The following is a 16,211-nucleotide window of genomic DNA, read 5'->3' on the forward strand; positions in this document are numbered from 1 at the left end:
CCCCACGCTCCGCCCCCCTGAGCCAGCCACACGTTTTGGCGAATACGAACTTGTGACGAAACCAGAAGGGCCCTGGTTAGGAACCAGAAGATGGGGCTCTAGGCTGAGTCTGGCCAATGCTGGCAGCAGCGCCCAGTGGTTAGAGCAGAGCTCCAGGCTCAGGCAGACTTGAGTCGTAACTCTGATTCATTGTGGACTGTTGGTGTGACTTGCGCCATTTATTCAACTTTTCTAAGCCTCATTTTCCCCATCTGCAAAAGCTCCAATGTCACGGGCTCACCACTGCCATTCCATGAGAGGAAGCGCCTGGTGCCCTCAGTAACTGCAGAGAGCACAGGCCCCAGCCCCTGACCTGCAACGTGAAATCCCACGGTTTGCAAACCGAAACTATTTTCATGACTAATGTGGTGGCAACATCTGAACTGGCCTTATTTGGTGACAAAGCCTGCCCCACGTGATGTGATGCTAATTATCATCTTTAGCCTGCTTCTGGGGACGATTCATACATTTTGCTGCAGAAATATTACTGTATTTCATTATCAGGTGCTGCCCAGGCTACACTGGGGGTGTGAGATACTCTTTCAAACTCTGAAAAATTCCAAAGTTCTGAATCTGTCTGGCCCAGAAGGCTGCAGACCAGGGATTGTGTCCCTACATGATTTACCCTGGGGAAGTCCCTTCTGGTCTTGGAGCCTCGGTTTCTTTCTCAGACAATAGAGGAGCTGAACCAGAGACCTCGGAGGTTCCTTTCTGCTCTGTCGTCCCCTGATGCTAATTCTAGACATGCCACCGTCGTTATTTTGTTCTTTCTTTTAAATTTAGCATCGCGACTTCTGAGTCAGGCACTCAGACTCACTATGCACTTCCTCTGCTTTGGGCTGGAGGCCAAATGGCAGTGGGGGACGCTCCCAGGTTGGACCTTGAGCCTCTTCAGGCCTTCAGGAACCCAGAGAGGGGATACAGAGGGCCCCCTGGGAGGGGCCAGCCTCAATCCACTACCTGGAACAGGGGCAGAGGAAGGAGTAGGGGGGGTCCACCCAGATAAAAACAGCCCCAAGGATAATAATCCTGTCCTTGGGGGCGGGGGGCGGGGAGGGTGGGGACGGAGCCCCCAGGGCCAGCCTGGATGCCCATTCAGACCCTGAGCCAGACAGCCAGGAGGCCAAGGCTTACAGGTGGTGTCCCCAAGGGCCTTGGGATCTGTGAGGAGTTGCTGAATCAGAAGACATGTGAGCCCGAGAGCTCTGTAGTCATCAAGGCCTGGGGTCAGTGGGACTGGAACTGGTCAGACTGGTGAGGGCCGAAGGCTGGGACCAACCATCTCCCTCAAGTGAGGAGCCAGAATAAGCCCTGCAGCCACCATCCCCACTCTCTTCGCCCATTCCTCAGCATCTGCCATGAAACAGCAGCCACCAAGGGGCAACTGTAAGATCAAACAAGCCCCTGCTTCTCAGCAAACAGCCCTCAAGCAGCAGCTCCTGTGAGCTCTGCCAGCTGCACGAGGGAGCAGAGGCAGAAGGGAGACTCGGCTGCCCCCCCCCCCCCCCCACCGCCCCGGCAGGTTGGGAGGGCTCAGCCGGACCCAGCGGCAGGTGGAAGAGAGGCGCTTGTCTAGGTGAATGCTGGCGGGAGTCCTGCCCTTCATGGAGGTTCCATTGTCCCATCTGTACAGGGGAGATGGATCGGGCTCCTTCCCAGGGCTGGGGGAGGGAGGCCAGCTCTGTGACTGCCCCGGTGGCCCTCACTGCAGTTCTGGACCTTTCTGTGAGTCACGGGGCCCTTTTGGAACTAGATGAAAGCTTGGACTTTCCCCCAGAAAAGGGTAACAACTACCATCACCTCACAGGTTCCGTGAGAGCCCCGAAGGCAGCTGGGGTATGGGAACTACCCAGTGCATGCAGTAGACGCCCTGGGCTGGAAGCCTGGCCTCAGGCTCGGAGAGCTTCCTGAGGAAAAGGTAAATGAAGCACCGCACATACCATTGGCACTTAATGCATGCTGCTTTCTAAGGGTTCTCGGTGTTTAAACCCAATAACCTATGGGTATGATTTCTTTGGGGGTGATGAAAATGTTCTACCTAGATTACGACGATGGCTGCACACATCTGTGAATATCCTAAAAGCCACTGAATTGTATGTACACTTTGAATGGATGACCTCGATGGCAGTACTGGGTTGAGACTGGGTTCCTTTGCTTCCCTCCCTGCTCTCTGGCCCATAGCAGAGAAGCTCAGGCAGGTTCTCCTGAGGCAGGCCTGCTCCAAAGTGGAGGGTCCACAAACAGCTCTGCCCTCAGGTTAAGGCTAAGAATTCTGGAGCCAGAGGACCTGGGTGAAAGCTCTGGCTTTACCACTTCCTAGCTGTGTGACCTTGGGTAAGCCACTTACCCTCTCTGTGCCTCACTTTCATCTGTGTAAAAAAGATGTTAACAGTGTCTATTTCAAAGGGCTGCTGTGAGGACGAAATGAGTAAATCTATGTCAAATACTCAGCACAGTGCCTGGGCCACGGCAAGCATGCTGTTTTACTGTTGCATGGAGAAGGCTGGCCTCGTTCACTGATGTACGACACACGGACTGAGAGACTGGGACAGGGTCTCTGGGATGGCTGTGAGCTTGAGAGCCCTTGACTCCCCCAGAGCAGCCAAAGGCAGAGAGGGAGCAGGGCAGAGGGGTCTGTCTGCACCCAGAGTCCCCTGCCCATTACCTCGGGGAAGTTGCAGTTGGGCCGGGGGCTGCTGCAGAAGCCCCGCTCGTCACCCAGGCTGTAGTTGACTGCCGACTCCACCACATGGCACGCGTTGACCTGGCTGGTGCTGATGTTGTGCTCGTCCGCCAGGCAGCCGAACAGGTCCTTGGAGTTACACATGAACTAGGGGCAGCGGGGGAGAGGGTCAGCTGTGGGGGCCAGGCGAGGGCAGCCCATCTCCACAGGGCAGCGGGTGTCTGTCCACCCTGGTCTCAGGTGCAGCCTGACACTGACGGGGGGGACAGGAGAGGAGCCTGGAAGAAGTCAAGGAGCCGGCAAGGTTGGCCCGGCTGCCCAGGCTAGGGCTCATAAATGTCCCCTGGGCACTTCCTGAGTCTTTCTGGTCCCTCCAGCCTTGAGAGCAAGGAACTAAAAGCCTGTGTGAGAGGCTTTAGGAGTCAAATCTGAATCCAGACCTAAGGGGAAGACCGAATAAGAAATTCTGGGGGAGAGGGAGCTCCAGGGAGGCGTGGGGGGTGGAACCACCTACCATGTTGACAAAAGCCGACAGGAACACCAGGGTGATGGTGAACACTCCGACCAGGGTGCTGTTCGTCTTGGACCGCACGATCTTCCTGGAAAGGGTCTGCAGCGGGGCCGGGAAGAGCTAAACCAAGGGAAGAGGAGGGAGAGAGACAGAACAGAGTTCAGTGAGGACTCTATAGACTGCCATAGAGGAGCTGGGGGAGCCCTCCCTCCCCTCCACCTTTGTCTCGTGCCAGCATAACCCCAGGTCCTTTCTGAACGCCCTCCTAGTGTGCAACTGTGCGATGGCTCACACCACTGACCCACTGCTCCCAGCCGACGACAGCACAGAATCTGCGGCTGGCCAGGAGTGAGTCTACCTGGGAAGCTTACAGGGGAGAGAGGTGTGGTGGAAGGAAAGGTGCTATCCTGCCCCCAGCAGAACAGAGGAAAAGGCACATGAATCCGCCATGTGAATTCTGGGCCCGTCAGGGTTACAATCAGGCAGTTAAGGAAGCCTGGGAGGACCCAGAACTTTCCCAAGGAGGGTCAGAAGGCTTCTTGGCAGTAAGAAGCTGTGGGTCTGAGGACTTGGAGAAAACTTAGGGTCTGAAGGGAGGAAATGGGCTTGTGAGAAGGGGACAGAGTAGCATGTGAGCAGGAGGGTGGGGCCCTAGACAAGTGAATTAAGTGAACCTTTTGTTCAGGACTCCCATTGATCTCCTGTTTCCCCTCACCTACCCTCCCTACATTTCCTTCAATTAGACAAACAGCATGTCCAACCAAAGACCCACCTCAGTTTTGGTAGCTAAATGACCCAGTCCACTGTATCTACACAGTTGGCTTTGTCCACCATGGCGGGTGCCAGGGGTAAAGGCAGAGTGGGGAGTTAATTGGTTAATGGATATAGAGGTTCAGTTTGGGAAGATGAAAAAGTTCTGGAGACGGACAGTGATGATGGTTGCACCAGAGAGTGAATGCATTTAATGCTGCTGAACTGTACATTCAAAAAGGTTACAATGGAGAATTTTGTATTATGTACCATTTAAGAAAGAAAGCAAAAAGACAACCCAGAGAATAGGAGAAATTGTTGCAAACCATATCTCTAATAAGGGTCTTGCAACCAGAATACAGTAGTCTCCTCTTATGCGTGGGGATATACTCCAAGACCCCCCCACCAAGAGACCTAAAATTGTAGACAGTACAGAAATGCATATATACTATGCTTTGTCCTATATACATACACTTAGCATAAAGTTTAATTTATAAATTAGGCATGGTTAGAGATTAATAACAATAACTAATACAAAAGCAGAACAATTACAAAAATATACTACAATAAAAGTTATGTGAATGTGGTCTCTCCTCTCTCTGAAAATATCTTATTGGATTTGCCCTTCTGCTGATGATGTAAGATGATAAAATGCCTACGTGATGTGAGGAAGTGAGATGAATGATGTAGGCACCGTGAAGTATGACCTTCTGACGATACGTCAGAAGGAGGGTCATCTGTTTCCAGACCACAGGAACTGAAACCATAATAAATGAAATCATGGATAAGGGGGGGACTACAGTATACAAGGAGCTCTTACAACTCAACAATAAGACAACCCAATTTAAAAATGGGACAATGATTTGAATAGGTATCTCTCCAAAGAATCTATACAAATGGCCAATGAACACATGACATGAAAAGATGTTTGTTGTGAGTCATCAGGGAAATGCATATCAAAAACATGAGATACCACCTCACACCCACCAGGATGGCTATAATCAAAAAGTCAGGTGATAACAAGTGTTGGTAAGGACATAGGGATATCAGAATCCTCATCCATTGCTGGTGGGAATGTAAAATAGTGCAGGTGCTTTGGAAAACAGGTTGGCAGTTTCTCAAAATGATCAACAGTTACCATATGACCCAACAACTGTACTTGTAGGTATATACCCAAGAGAACTGAAAACATAAGTCCATGTAAAACCTCGTATACAAATGTTCATAGCAGTACTATTCATTATAGCTTGAAAGTGGAAACTACTCAAACTGATAAACTAAATGTGATATTTCCACAGAATGGAATATCATTTGGCCATGAAAAGGAACAAAATGTTTTTACATGATATGACACGGGTGAACCTTGAGAGTATATGCTAAGTGAAAGAAGACAATCTCAAAAGGCCACACGTTGTAGGAGTTCAGGCAAATTCATACGGACAGAAAGGAGAGTTTGAGGCTGCCAGGGGCTGTGGCGAGCAGGGAATGAACAGCAACTGCTAACAGGTATGGGGTTTCTTTTCAGGATGATGACAATGTTCTGGAATTATAGTGGTTAACAGTTGCCCAACTTTGTGAATATACTAAAAACTACTGAATTACAGTTTCATCCACCTTCATAAAGGTGCATCTTATAGATGTGAATTGTATCTCAATAAGGAACTTATTACACAGCTCTTACCAGCTGCCTGACCCTGGGAAAATCATCAAGGGCTCTGAGCTGCAGCTTTCCTAGTTATATGTAGGGGAGATCTATCTCCCAAGGTGGCCATGAAGACTCAGTGAAATGATGCATACTAAAGTGCTTCATGAGCTGCTAAATTCAATAGAAAATTTAGTTAATATTTGCATTTTTAAAGAGCTCTATTGCCAGTAAGAGTGAAAATCCCTGTTTCCTATTGAAGGACTTTTTTGTTTCATAGCTGGGGAAAGTGTTCTGGCACTAGCATGAGGATCCCACTCTGAAAAGGTATGACAGATGGTTTCTAATTTTTGTCTGCTTGAAATGTTGCCATTCCATCCTATCCCCCAACCCATGTTATTTAAATCATTTCAGTTCTAATCACCCTACCCATCAATTGAAGGGTTTCTTTTATTATTTTGCACTCACCGATGAAATGTAGGCAAAAGTTATTAGTTATTAGAAATTGGCTGGGGAACAGGATATGCACACGGGCTTGCTTCCCGGGGAAGGTGGGACCAGGAGCCCCACAGGGGCCACCCAGAGGCCGGGAGGAGAACTGCAGGCTATTTTTAAAATTCAGTCTGGAAAAGTACTTCACATCTAACAAATGATTGACTTTTAATGCACTGGCTTGCTACAAGCCGATTTCCTTTGTCATCCTTTAAAAAGACCTGCTCTTCACTTTAAAACTTCAAATCTCCAGAAGATTTGACATCCTGCTCTGGTATCAGTTGATATAGAGTATCTCATCTCCTGTAGTCAAAAAGTTCATCTGTATGTTGACCCTAACTCCCATCATATTAATCCCAGTGCGGACGGTGAATGTCTTCACCTGGACAGAGTTTTCTCACAGAGATGCATCACAGCTGCCACCAGATCTTGGAGACTATTTTTTTTTTCCAGCAGGATAATCGTGCCTGTGCAAACAACTGTTCAATGCCTGCTCACTCATAATTAGAGCTCAAAAAACAAAAACAAAAACAAAAACAAAAAGATTAAAAAAAAAAAATTCCAAACCAGTACATTCCCAGTCCGATGAACTCAAATCAATTCAACATGAAATACAGGAGTGGGGACATAATTAATAAACCATGACTGGGGTGAAGGACAGTTTTGATCTCGGCCACTCTGAAAACCTCCAGGCAAATTGATGACCAGCCTGGGGTCCTGGTTCTGTGATGTGGGGTCAGGGTATTGCAGAGATGAAAAAAGGTGATGAAATCTAATGGGAAAAAAAAATGAAAACAGCCTATTTGACAAGAAACTGATTTTAAAAAGCAGTAGCTCCTACTTTACATTTTTTTTTTTTTTAAGATATAAAAACTGCAGAGGCCAAACAAGGCAGGCTCCACACCACTGCACTTCCTGGGGTCAAATGGACATATTAACAAAGGCAGCGTCTTTGGGAGGAAGGACTGTGGCTCTGGAATCTAGAACCACTAGGGTTTAAATCCCAGCTATGGCACCTCCTAGCTCCAGGGCTTCAGGAAAGCTGCCTAACCTCTCTGAGCCTCACTGACCCCATCTGCAGTATGGATATGATAAACGCCCTCTTCAAAGCTTAGAAAACACAGCTCCAAGTGCAGAGCTGGGATGTGGACCCTCAACTGCCTGACTCAACAGCCATGGGATGAACTGAAGATACGCCTCCTGGAGTGAAACGCTCTCTATCCCCAAAGAAACGTGTGTCTGGCAAAATGTATCCTCTAATAGACAAAACGTGCCCCTGAGCATGCTAGGAGAAGGTGAGTGTGGGGCTCTAAAGTCCCCACAGGACAGAAGATACCTAAGAGGTAAGAGGTACTGTAGTGTAGTAAGACCCTATTTCAGAAACTGGGGACAGTAGCCAGGCTGGGGTAGAAAGAAGCGCCAGCAAGGGCAGGGGGGTGCGGTGGTGGACTTCAGGCTGCAGGGAGGGAGAAGAGGTTTCTGGTGACTGCACAGAGCACACAGAGCCTAGAAGCAGCCCTGGCCACAGTTCCCAGGAGCTCAGGCAGTCAGGTCCCGGGAGTCTGTGGGAGACAAGCTAAGAGGAGCCAGCAGCCTGGAGGATGGAGATTTAAATACACACATGTATACACCTGTGCACGCAAGCATGCACACACACGCCAAGAGCTATGTGGCCAAGTACTCCTTCTGTGCCTATCTACTCCCAAGCTCCAAAATGCAGGAAAGGAGTCTGGCCTTCCAAGTAAGAACGTGCTAATGAGCCACAGTAAAGACAGGGGGCCCAGACCAGAAGGTGGGGAAAGGAGGCAGCCAACCTCTTCTACCCATCTGAGTGGAGGTAGCAGAAATGCTAGCATTGTCAGAAACAAGCATAGGAGGATGGGGCAGAAGTCACAGGGAGGCTGATGGAATAGTCAGAGGTGCCCAAAAAGAGGAGAGGCTGTACTCAGGAGACGTGACTGAGCTCACCATCCCTGAAGGTAATCAAGCAGAGGCCAGCCCATCCTTATTATCATAAAGGGATTCCAGTCTCAGGTGGGTGTCTGGGCTGCTTCACTGCTCCAGCCATTTCCAATTTGAGATTCTGAGTCCGGACCCTTGTGTGATGGCAAGGAGGGATGCAGCATGGCTTTTTTTCTTTTCTTTTTAAATTAAAAAAAAATTTTTTTTAACGTTTATTTATTTTTGAGACAGAGAGAGACAGAGCATGAACAGGGGAGGGGCAGAGAGAGAGGGAGACACAGAATCTGAAGCAGGCTCCAGGCTCTGAACGGTCAGCACAGAGCCTGACGCGGGGCTTGAACTCACGGACAGTGAGATCATGACCTGAGCTGAAGTCGGACGCTTAACCGACCAAGCCACCCAGGCGCCCCTCTTTTTAAATTTTTTTAACGTTTATTTATTTTTGAGAGACAGAGAGAGACAGAGCATGAGTGAGGGAAAGGCAGAGAGAGAGGGAGACACAGAATCTGAAGCAGCTCCAGGCTCTGAGCTGTCAGCACAGAGCCCGACATGGGGCTCAAACCCACGAACCGTGAGATCATGATCTGAGCTGAAGACAGACGCTTCACCAACCGAGCCACCCAGGCACCCCTCAGCATGGCTTTTTCTAAGACAAGCAGCTGTGGGGCCCAGGGCAGCACAGATGCCAAGGGAAGGGAGGAGCGACGTGTGCAGATGCTCAGACTGGCCTTCTGAGACGGCATCGCCAGAAGAAAAGAAGTGCTCCAGGGATGATCGTTAGGGCAAAGCAGCCCGGAGACCACGGGGCCCTGAAGGGAAGCCGATGCTCTGAAGAGCGAGGCCAGGAGACCAAGACACCAGGTTAGCCCCAAGTCCCCAGAGATGTCTGTGAACCAGATCACGCTTTGTCAGGAGAGGACCAAACAGGCCCACCATGAAAAGGCCATCGGAGCACTCGGTAGGAAGTTCCAGAAAAACTTTCCCACAAAAAGGACCCAGGAAGCCATTCCCTGACAGACAGCTGACAAAACTAACTTGGCTAATCCGACTAATTCAGTCGATACTTTCTTCACATTTCTCTCTACAAAAAGGTGAAAACATCAACAGTTGAGCAAGTAAGGCCACACTGTATTGGGGAAATGGGAAAACAAATGGAAAAGAGAAAGAAACCGTGTCTGACAGAGCTGCCTGGCTTTGCATCCGCTGGGCTCATGCTGCGGGTAATTTAGAACTGTCATATCTCATCAGAAAGCCACTGCCCATGACTCCTGAAAAACTGTGCAAGTAAGATGAGAAATGTCTGGGTTCTGCTAAAGGGCAAGTGTTTTCGAAGTGAAAACAGAACGACACGGAAAATTCCAGTTCAGTCAGCTATAGGGCAGTACCTTGAAAAGGTGATAAAATCAACTTTTAGTCTGTGCACCTGCAGACAGTGTGCAGTGGGGTCCAGGACAGGCCGCGCCCGGCATTAGGGAAAGCGAGGCCAGTCCACCCTGCTGCACAGATGCCAGAGAAGTACCCCTGTCACATCTCAGTGTGCAAACAGTTCATCCACATGGAAGAGGAAAGAATAATGAAATGGAAGGAGTTCAAGCTACAAACAACTTCTCCAGTGAGGGTCTACTTCCCAGAAAGTGGAGAAATGCTGAGAAGATGGTGCATCAGAGGTGGTGGTGGGAGGGGGGGGGGGTTGGTGCAGGGAAATGCAGTGAGGACCTCAAGGTGGGTACTACAGTCTACTTGACTCCTAGCCCAAAGGCCCAAATCAGCAGGTGTCAGATTTGTTACGCCAGGGAGCACTTTTCTCCTAAGTAGTTTATAGAAGCTCTATATCTATAAGCTGGAAGCAGCAGCCTCTCCTGGTTGAGGGGGGGTGTGTGTGGAGGGGCGAGGGATGGAGTGGGTGGGGGACAGGCACTCCATCCACCAAGCTCTCCCGCCGAGGGAACCCTGGCCACCACAGAAGCGTCAGAAAAATCACTGAGCTGGATAAAGGAATTGAGAATAAAATTATTGAAGGTGACATTGATTACAAAATAGATAGATTCAAAAAAACACAAGGAGACAGGAATGATTTTCATAAATAATCTCGAACAGTGGCAAAAAGAATTCACTGGACCAAAGTATTAACTCAAAATAGCCAGTGCAGGCGGGGCCATGAGCCTTCCTCCCCCACCTCCACTCCTCCCTACCATCAGGAACACATGCCAATCAGGAAACATAAATGAAGTCAGAGCAGCTCAGATTTCTCAAAGCAGGGAACGGGAAAGAGAGAAGTCTAGATTCTAGTTTTAAAATTGTAGACTACATATAGCTTTGATTCAGACTTGAATAAGCTCATTGGGTACATCAAACAATGACTTTGCCTCAATTTATAACTTAAAAAGAGAGACGATTCTTTTGGATGTTCAGGTAAAGAATGTTTACAAGGCCTTTTTAGCTATGGTGCACCTTTTTTCTTAGGTTGTTGTGACTTTACTGTGGTAAAATACATGTACCATAAAATTTGCATTTTGGGTGCCTGGGTGGCTCAGTCAGTTAAGCGTCTGACTTCGGCTCAGGTCATAATCTCACAGCTTGTGAGTTTGAGCCCCGCATCGGGTTTTGTGCTGACAGCTCAGATCTTGGAGCCTGCTTTGGATTCTGTGTCTCCCTCTCCGCTCACACTCTGGCTCTCTCTCAAATTAGTAAATAAACATTAAAAAAAGATAAAAAAAAATTTGCATTTTAACTGTACAAATTAGTGGCATTAATTATATGCATAATGTGCAAACCATTACCACTCTATTTCCAAAATGCCCTAGTTCCAAAACCCTTCCATCACTCGATACAGAAACTCTGCACCCACGAAGCACTAATTCTCCATTCCCCATCCTGACAACCTCAGGACCCTCTATCTGCTTTCTGTCTCTATGAATTTGCCTATTCCAGACATTCTATACAAGTGGAATCATACAATATATGTCCCTTTGAGTCTGGCTTCTTTAAGCATGTTTTCAAGGTTCATCCATATTGTAGCGTGTGTCAGAACTCCATTCCCTTCTGTGAGTAGCTAACAGTCCATTGCGTAGATATACCATTTTTGCTTATCTATTCATCTGTTGATGGACATTTGTGTTGTTTCCCCCTTTGGCTACTGTGAATGTACCATGTACTTTCACAGCCACGAGATAGAGAAAGTGGAAGTGCTCCCGAGGGAAAAAGCAGGTTGGGAGTGAGGTGTAGGGGCAAGACAACAGAAAGACCAAAAGGCAGGAGGTGACTCAACACAGACTTGAGGAAGGAGCTGGTGGAGAGGCAGGGGACTAGGATTAAACCCTACGAGGCAGTGAAGTCACTGGCCAAGCACACAGCTCAACACGCCAACTGACCCAGGCCCATCCTGCCTCTCTCGGGTGTCACCTTCTGTATCCGCTCAGGGGGAGGGCTAAACCACTCCAGATGATTCCCAGTTGGGGGGTGGGGGGGGCTTCCAGTTCTGACAATTACTCCACCAAGACCTTGACCATTAGGTAATTAAACAATTAACAATCTAACAAAATACCCTGCTTTGAGCGTGGAGAGAGAAAGGGGACTCTGGAGGTGACAAAGGTCCAATCCTTCCAGAAGAAGAATGTGGTTCTTACTGCAGTGTGTGTAGGGAATGATGGCAGAGTCTGCCCCTGACCCTGCCCAGGGCTTGGCTCCAAGTGAGTGTTGAGGAGGAGCACAGAAATGGTTACAGCAGAAGCCGGAGGGGCTTGTCCCTGCCTGAGGACAGAGTGCTTTCTGGGGCCAGGCTGTCCCATCAGGGAAGTCTTAAACCACTAGGGAAGGAAATGACGGAAAGGCTTGGTGGACAAAGCAAAGGGGAACCTGAGTGATTTCCACCACAGACCAGAATGGCTTGTGGCCAGGTCTCCTGAAGGACACAGTCTGCCTAAGAGGAGGCAGGGGAGAAAAACACAGAATAGGATTTTCTGCCCACATTATTAGCTGTGTGGCCCTGTTTGAAACACTGAACCACTCTGGGCCACTCTCCTCATCTATATGATGGGCGATTCAAAAGCCATCATCCCTGTGGTCCCCCCAGAGCCAATTCCAGGCACATGGGGACACTGAAGGGGGTGTTGAGAGAGGTCTCTTCCACACTCAGCCTTTTAGCAAATATTTATTGCCCATTGCTCCAAGCAGGCATTGTGCTAGGTGCCCTTCCTTCATCCTACCGGATACCAAGGGGACAGACAGAAGAGGCAGTGACACTACCTCCTTGTTGCAAAGATTTGCAAAGGCAGATTAAAGTAGCCAACACAAATAAGGCTCCACTGACAAAGTGCTCCCTATAGTCGAGCTTGCTGCCAATGCCAATCAAGAGTTGTGCCCCAGCATAATGTACCCCTGACCCCAAGGGTGACTCCTGGGCTCCTGGGAGGAGCTCCTTATCAGTGGGCTGGGGAGGGAGGGAAGAAGGTGGCTGGGGGCTCAGGTGCGAGCTAGACTCACCTTCACGCAGGAATAAATCACGGACACAAACACCACCAAGGTCAGCAGCAGGAAACAGGTCAGGTAGAAACTCAACATGAACACGGAGCTGGAAAAAGAGAGGAGGTGGGGAATTCTGGGGCCCTGAAAATCTCTGGAAGGAAAAGGAAGTTGCTCCATTCCCCCTGAATCCATTGCCCAGTCTTTTCTAGCCCCTGATTCACTAAGAAGGGCTTACACAGCCTTGAGAACTGATTCAGGACCCCTCCGTAATGGTCTGGCTCCTGTCCTTGCCACCTCCCCGCACCTCCCTGTGGGGAGCAGAAGCCTGCAGTGGGTGGGGGGGGGGGGGCTAAATGGAGAAGCAAGTGTCACCTGCTCAATATTTTGCCTAATTAAGGACCTGTTTTAAAAATCACCTGGTTATTCCCTCCAAGTAGTTACTCTCAGCTAGGATTAACTGTGAAAGCTGGAAACAGATTTGATAAACAGCCATCATTTTTTAAAATGCATTTGTCAGCAGCCCGACCAGACACTCTGAGAAACATCAGTGATGTATCCTTCTAGAGGAGAGAGTCCCTAAATCTTGTCCCCTGCCAAGCCCCACACCAAGTCGTACTCAGTTTTGCTCCCCTGCTCTTCAGCCAGTTCAGCAAGAAAATGCAAGGAACCTCCCCCACCCCCCACCCCTTCTTCCCGAGGCAGATCACCGGTGACTTTCACCATGGGCCAGAATCCTCAGACAAAAGAGTGGCCAGTGACTTTCCACCTGGAACCTTCGTTTGGCCCTCCTGGGGCAGGGGCTGGCCAAGGTACACACCATCATATCAGGAGACCACAGAAGTCCCTTTTCCCTTTCAGGGTATAAGAATGGCCTAGAGATGCCAGGCGTTGTGAGCCAGTTAAAGGCAAGTGGATGACTTGAAAAGGCAGGTGAATACCTCTAGAGAGGCATCCAAAGGGCGTCTGTGTTCCAGGCTCCCCCAGAGGCCAGCACTTAGATGCCTTACACAAATAGAACAAGGTAGAGAACTCTTTTCAGAGGGAAAGAAAGACCTTTAAAGTAGGTCTTTCCTGCTTCTGTAGAGAAAGGACTGCTAGAGAAAGACTTCCGTCAATGCCTTAGCAACTCAGAGCTGCGGCCAGGGGGAATGAAGCCACTGTGGGCAGAGCAGGGAAGGAGGAAAACCCCGCCCACAAGCCATGCTGCAGAAAAAGAAAAGCGGCCCAGAGGCAGGGTTATGCGCCCAAGCTAACTGGACTAGCAGGTGCAGTGGGACAGAAGGACTAGGTTGCCTATTTATACCTGTAGCTCCATTTCAATACCAGAAAAATTGGATCCTGTGGCAATAAGAACCCACAGTCCCACCAGCCCCGCGCCACCTCCATGTGGGGGGCAATGGGCATCAGCTGCACAACCAGAGTGGAACTGGCTGCCAGTGACTGGTATCCTGACAGAGTCATAGCGGGTACACATGTAATGGCTCTATCTCTGCAACAACGTGTCATTAAAAATTCAAGGCTTTGAGCAGCAAGACATGAAGGCATTGTGTACCTCCTGATAACATGCACTAAGAAGGACACATCACTTGTATGGGATTCTTGTCAAAAAAGCATAACCTCAGTCTAATCATGAGAAAACATCAGACAAGCACAAATTGAGACATCTGCACATTAATTGGTCAGTACTCATCAAGTGTGTTAAGGCCACAAAAGACAAATAAAGGCTGAGGAAGTATCACAGATTAGCTGGGGCCAAGGAGACAGAAGAGGTAAATGCAATGTGGGATCCTGGACTGGCCCCTGGGACACAAAAAGGCCATTAGGGGCAACACTGACGGAATTAGATTATGGTCACTAGTTACTAGTGTCACCCCAGTTACTAGTGTGTCATGCCAGCGTTAATCTCCTGGTTTCGACCATCACACTGCAGTTATGTAAGTGGTCAACATGAGGGAAAACTGGATGAAGGATGTACAGAAACCCTCCATAATACTCTTGTCACTTTTTTATAAGTCTATAATTATTTCAAAATGAAGAGTAGAAGGCATTGGGATGAGGGGCCCCTTCTGGATCAAGTTGGACTTAGGAGACATAACTGAACACAACCAGTGGGTCCTGGGTAGATCCTGGCTATGAATAAACTAACAGTTGAAGACGTTGGGAGACAATTTTGGAAATCTGAACATGGACTTGGTGTTACACGACTGCAGAGAACCGCTGCTAATTTTGTCTGGTGTATAAGGCACTGTGGTTAAGAAGGGAAAGCCCTTAAAATAGGACTGTATTGAGGGTTTTTGAGGGGAGGGGGGGAATGTCCTTTTGTCTAAAATTTAAATAAGCAGAAAAGAAACAGATAAATGATAAAATATCAACAATAGTTATACTTTACAGTATAGGGGATGGGTGCTGCTTATATTAATTACTTTTCTGTATGTTTGAAAGGTTGCATAAGAAGTAACAGATATGTGTACAGACATGGGCACACACATACAAATGTATACACACACATGCAAACAGACATGGAGCAGTTATCTTTCCTGTTTAGATGTGACTCTACTGTGACTATGTCCCTAACACTTCATATCAAAAAGCCCACTGGCAACATCCGAGTGGTTCCTCAGAAGCCACAGGCCTCTGTAAGGGACACAGTCAGTCCTTGGAAGCATTCTAGAATATCTCTTTGAGGAAAGTCGTCAGAACCAGAAATCCATTCTTTGAAATACCCAGAGTTGCAGAAAACCCTTATCTTTTGAAGATGTATTGATGATTTTGCAAGAACCAAAGGTCACACAGAAGCAAACCTGAGTACTTTGGGGTGATTTACTGGGCAGCCGCAGTGTGGGTACAATGGGCCAAGATGACGAAGTGCCGACAAGGAGTCTCTCATGCAGCAAGGCAGCGCCCAGAGGGAAGTCTCCCACCCTGGAAGGAGCAACTCACCTCTCTGTCACAAGAGAGGTGTCAGACTTGTAGCTTCCCGGTCCCATCGAGGACACATTTGGAAACTTCTCCCTCTAAACAGGCTTAGCGCAGACCTCCGCCTCTGCTCTCCTACATGACCTCCCCTCCCACCCTTGAAGCCCCACAGCCAGAGGGACGGTACTTACTGGGGCACGATGGTGATCTGGACAAAGCAGATGAAGAGGAAGACAAGCGAGGCACATGCCACATAGGCACCGAATCGGTCATCCACCTGCTTGGAGTACTGAGAGGGATGTGCGGGATGAGAGGGGCAGAGACACCTGGCCCCATCCACTCCGGCCCCGCTCCACCCCAGAACACTCCCAAGATCTGGAGACCTGGAAGAATCAGCACTAGCCTTGGTGCTCAAGAAACCAGTCCAAAGCACTATAAAGTGGTGCCTGTTGGGGAGGACAGTTGAACTGTGTCAAACCAGAAACTTCCTGTAGGTCGGGTCACCATGAGAGTAACTCGTCAGGATCATGGCTCACATCACGGAGCGCCATCTGCGCGTGAGGACACATATCAGGTCTATGGCATCCTTATGCATGGACGTAGGTACTGGACCTATATAGCTGCTACTTCCCAGGTGAGCGAGCTGGGGCTCAGAGAGGACATGAGGCTTACCAAAATCACAGAGCTCATCTCTGAGGGCCCAGCTCCCAGCCCCAGCTCCTCCCAAGACACCAACAGGCGGTGGGAACAGA

At 48.9% G+C, this 16,211-nt stretch overlaps 1 protein-coding gene and 1 long non-coding RNA gene across 2 annotated transcripts in view; one reads left to right on the forward strand and one right to left on the reverse strand.

The window, feature by feature from the left end:
- ADCY5 (adenylate cyclase 5) overlaps nt 1–16,211 on the reverse strand; it is a 147,975-nt gene that overhangs the window by 13,846 nt on the left and 117,918 nt on the right. The window contains exons 11-14 of the mRNA XM_045502281.1: nt 15,651–15,748; nt 12,562–12,649; nt 3,237–3,353; nt 2,705–2,869 (exon numbers count right to left, since the gene is read on the reverse strand). Of these exons, the coding sequence (XP_045358237.1) occupies nt 2,705–2,869; nt 3,237–3,353; nt 12,562–12,649; nt 15,651–15,748 (468 nt within the window). The remainder of the gene's footprint in view (nt 1–2,704; nt 2,870–3,236; nt 3,354–12,561; nt 12,650–15,650; nt 15,749–16,211) is intronic.
- LOC123610981 lies at nt 48–8,241 on the forward strand. The gene is made up of 3 exons (XR_006718364.1): nt 48–1,957; nt 5,282–5,489; nt 5,906–8,241. It is a non-coding gene; the product is annotated as an uncharacterized LOC123610981 (long non-coding RNA).

The sequence above is a fragment of the Leopardus geoffroyi genome, chromosome C2 (assembly GCF_018350155.1).
Source record: "Leopardus geoffroyi isolate Oge1 chromosome C2, O.geoffroyi_Oge1_pat1.0, whole genome shotgun sequence".
NCBI classification, from domain to species: domain Eukaryota; kingdom Metazoa; phylum Chordata; class Mammalia; order Carnivora; family Felidae; genus Leopardus; species Leopardus geoffroyi.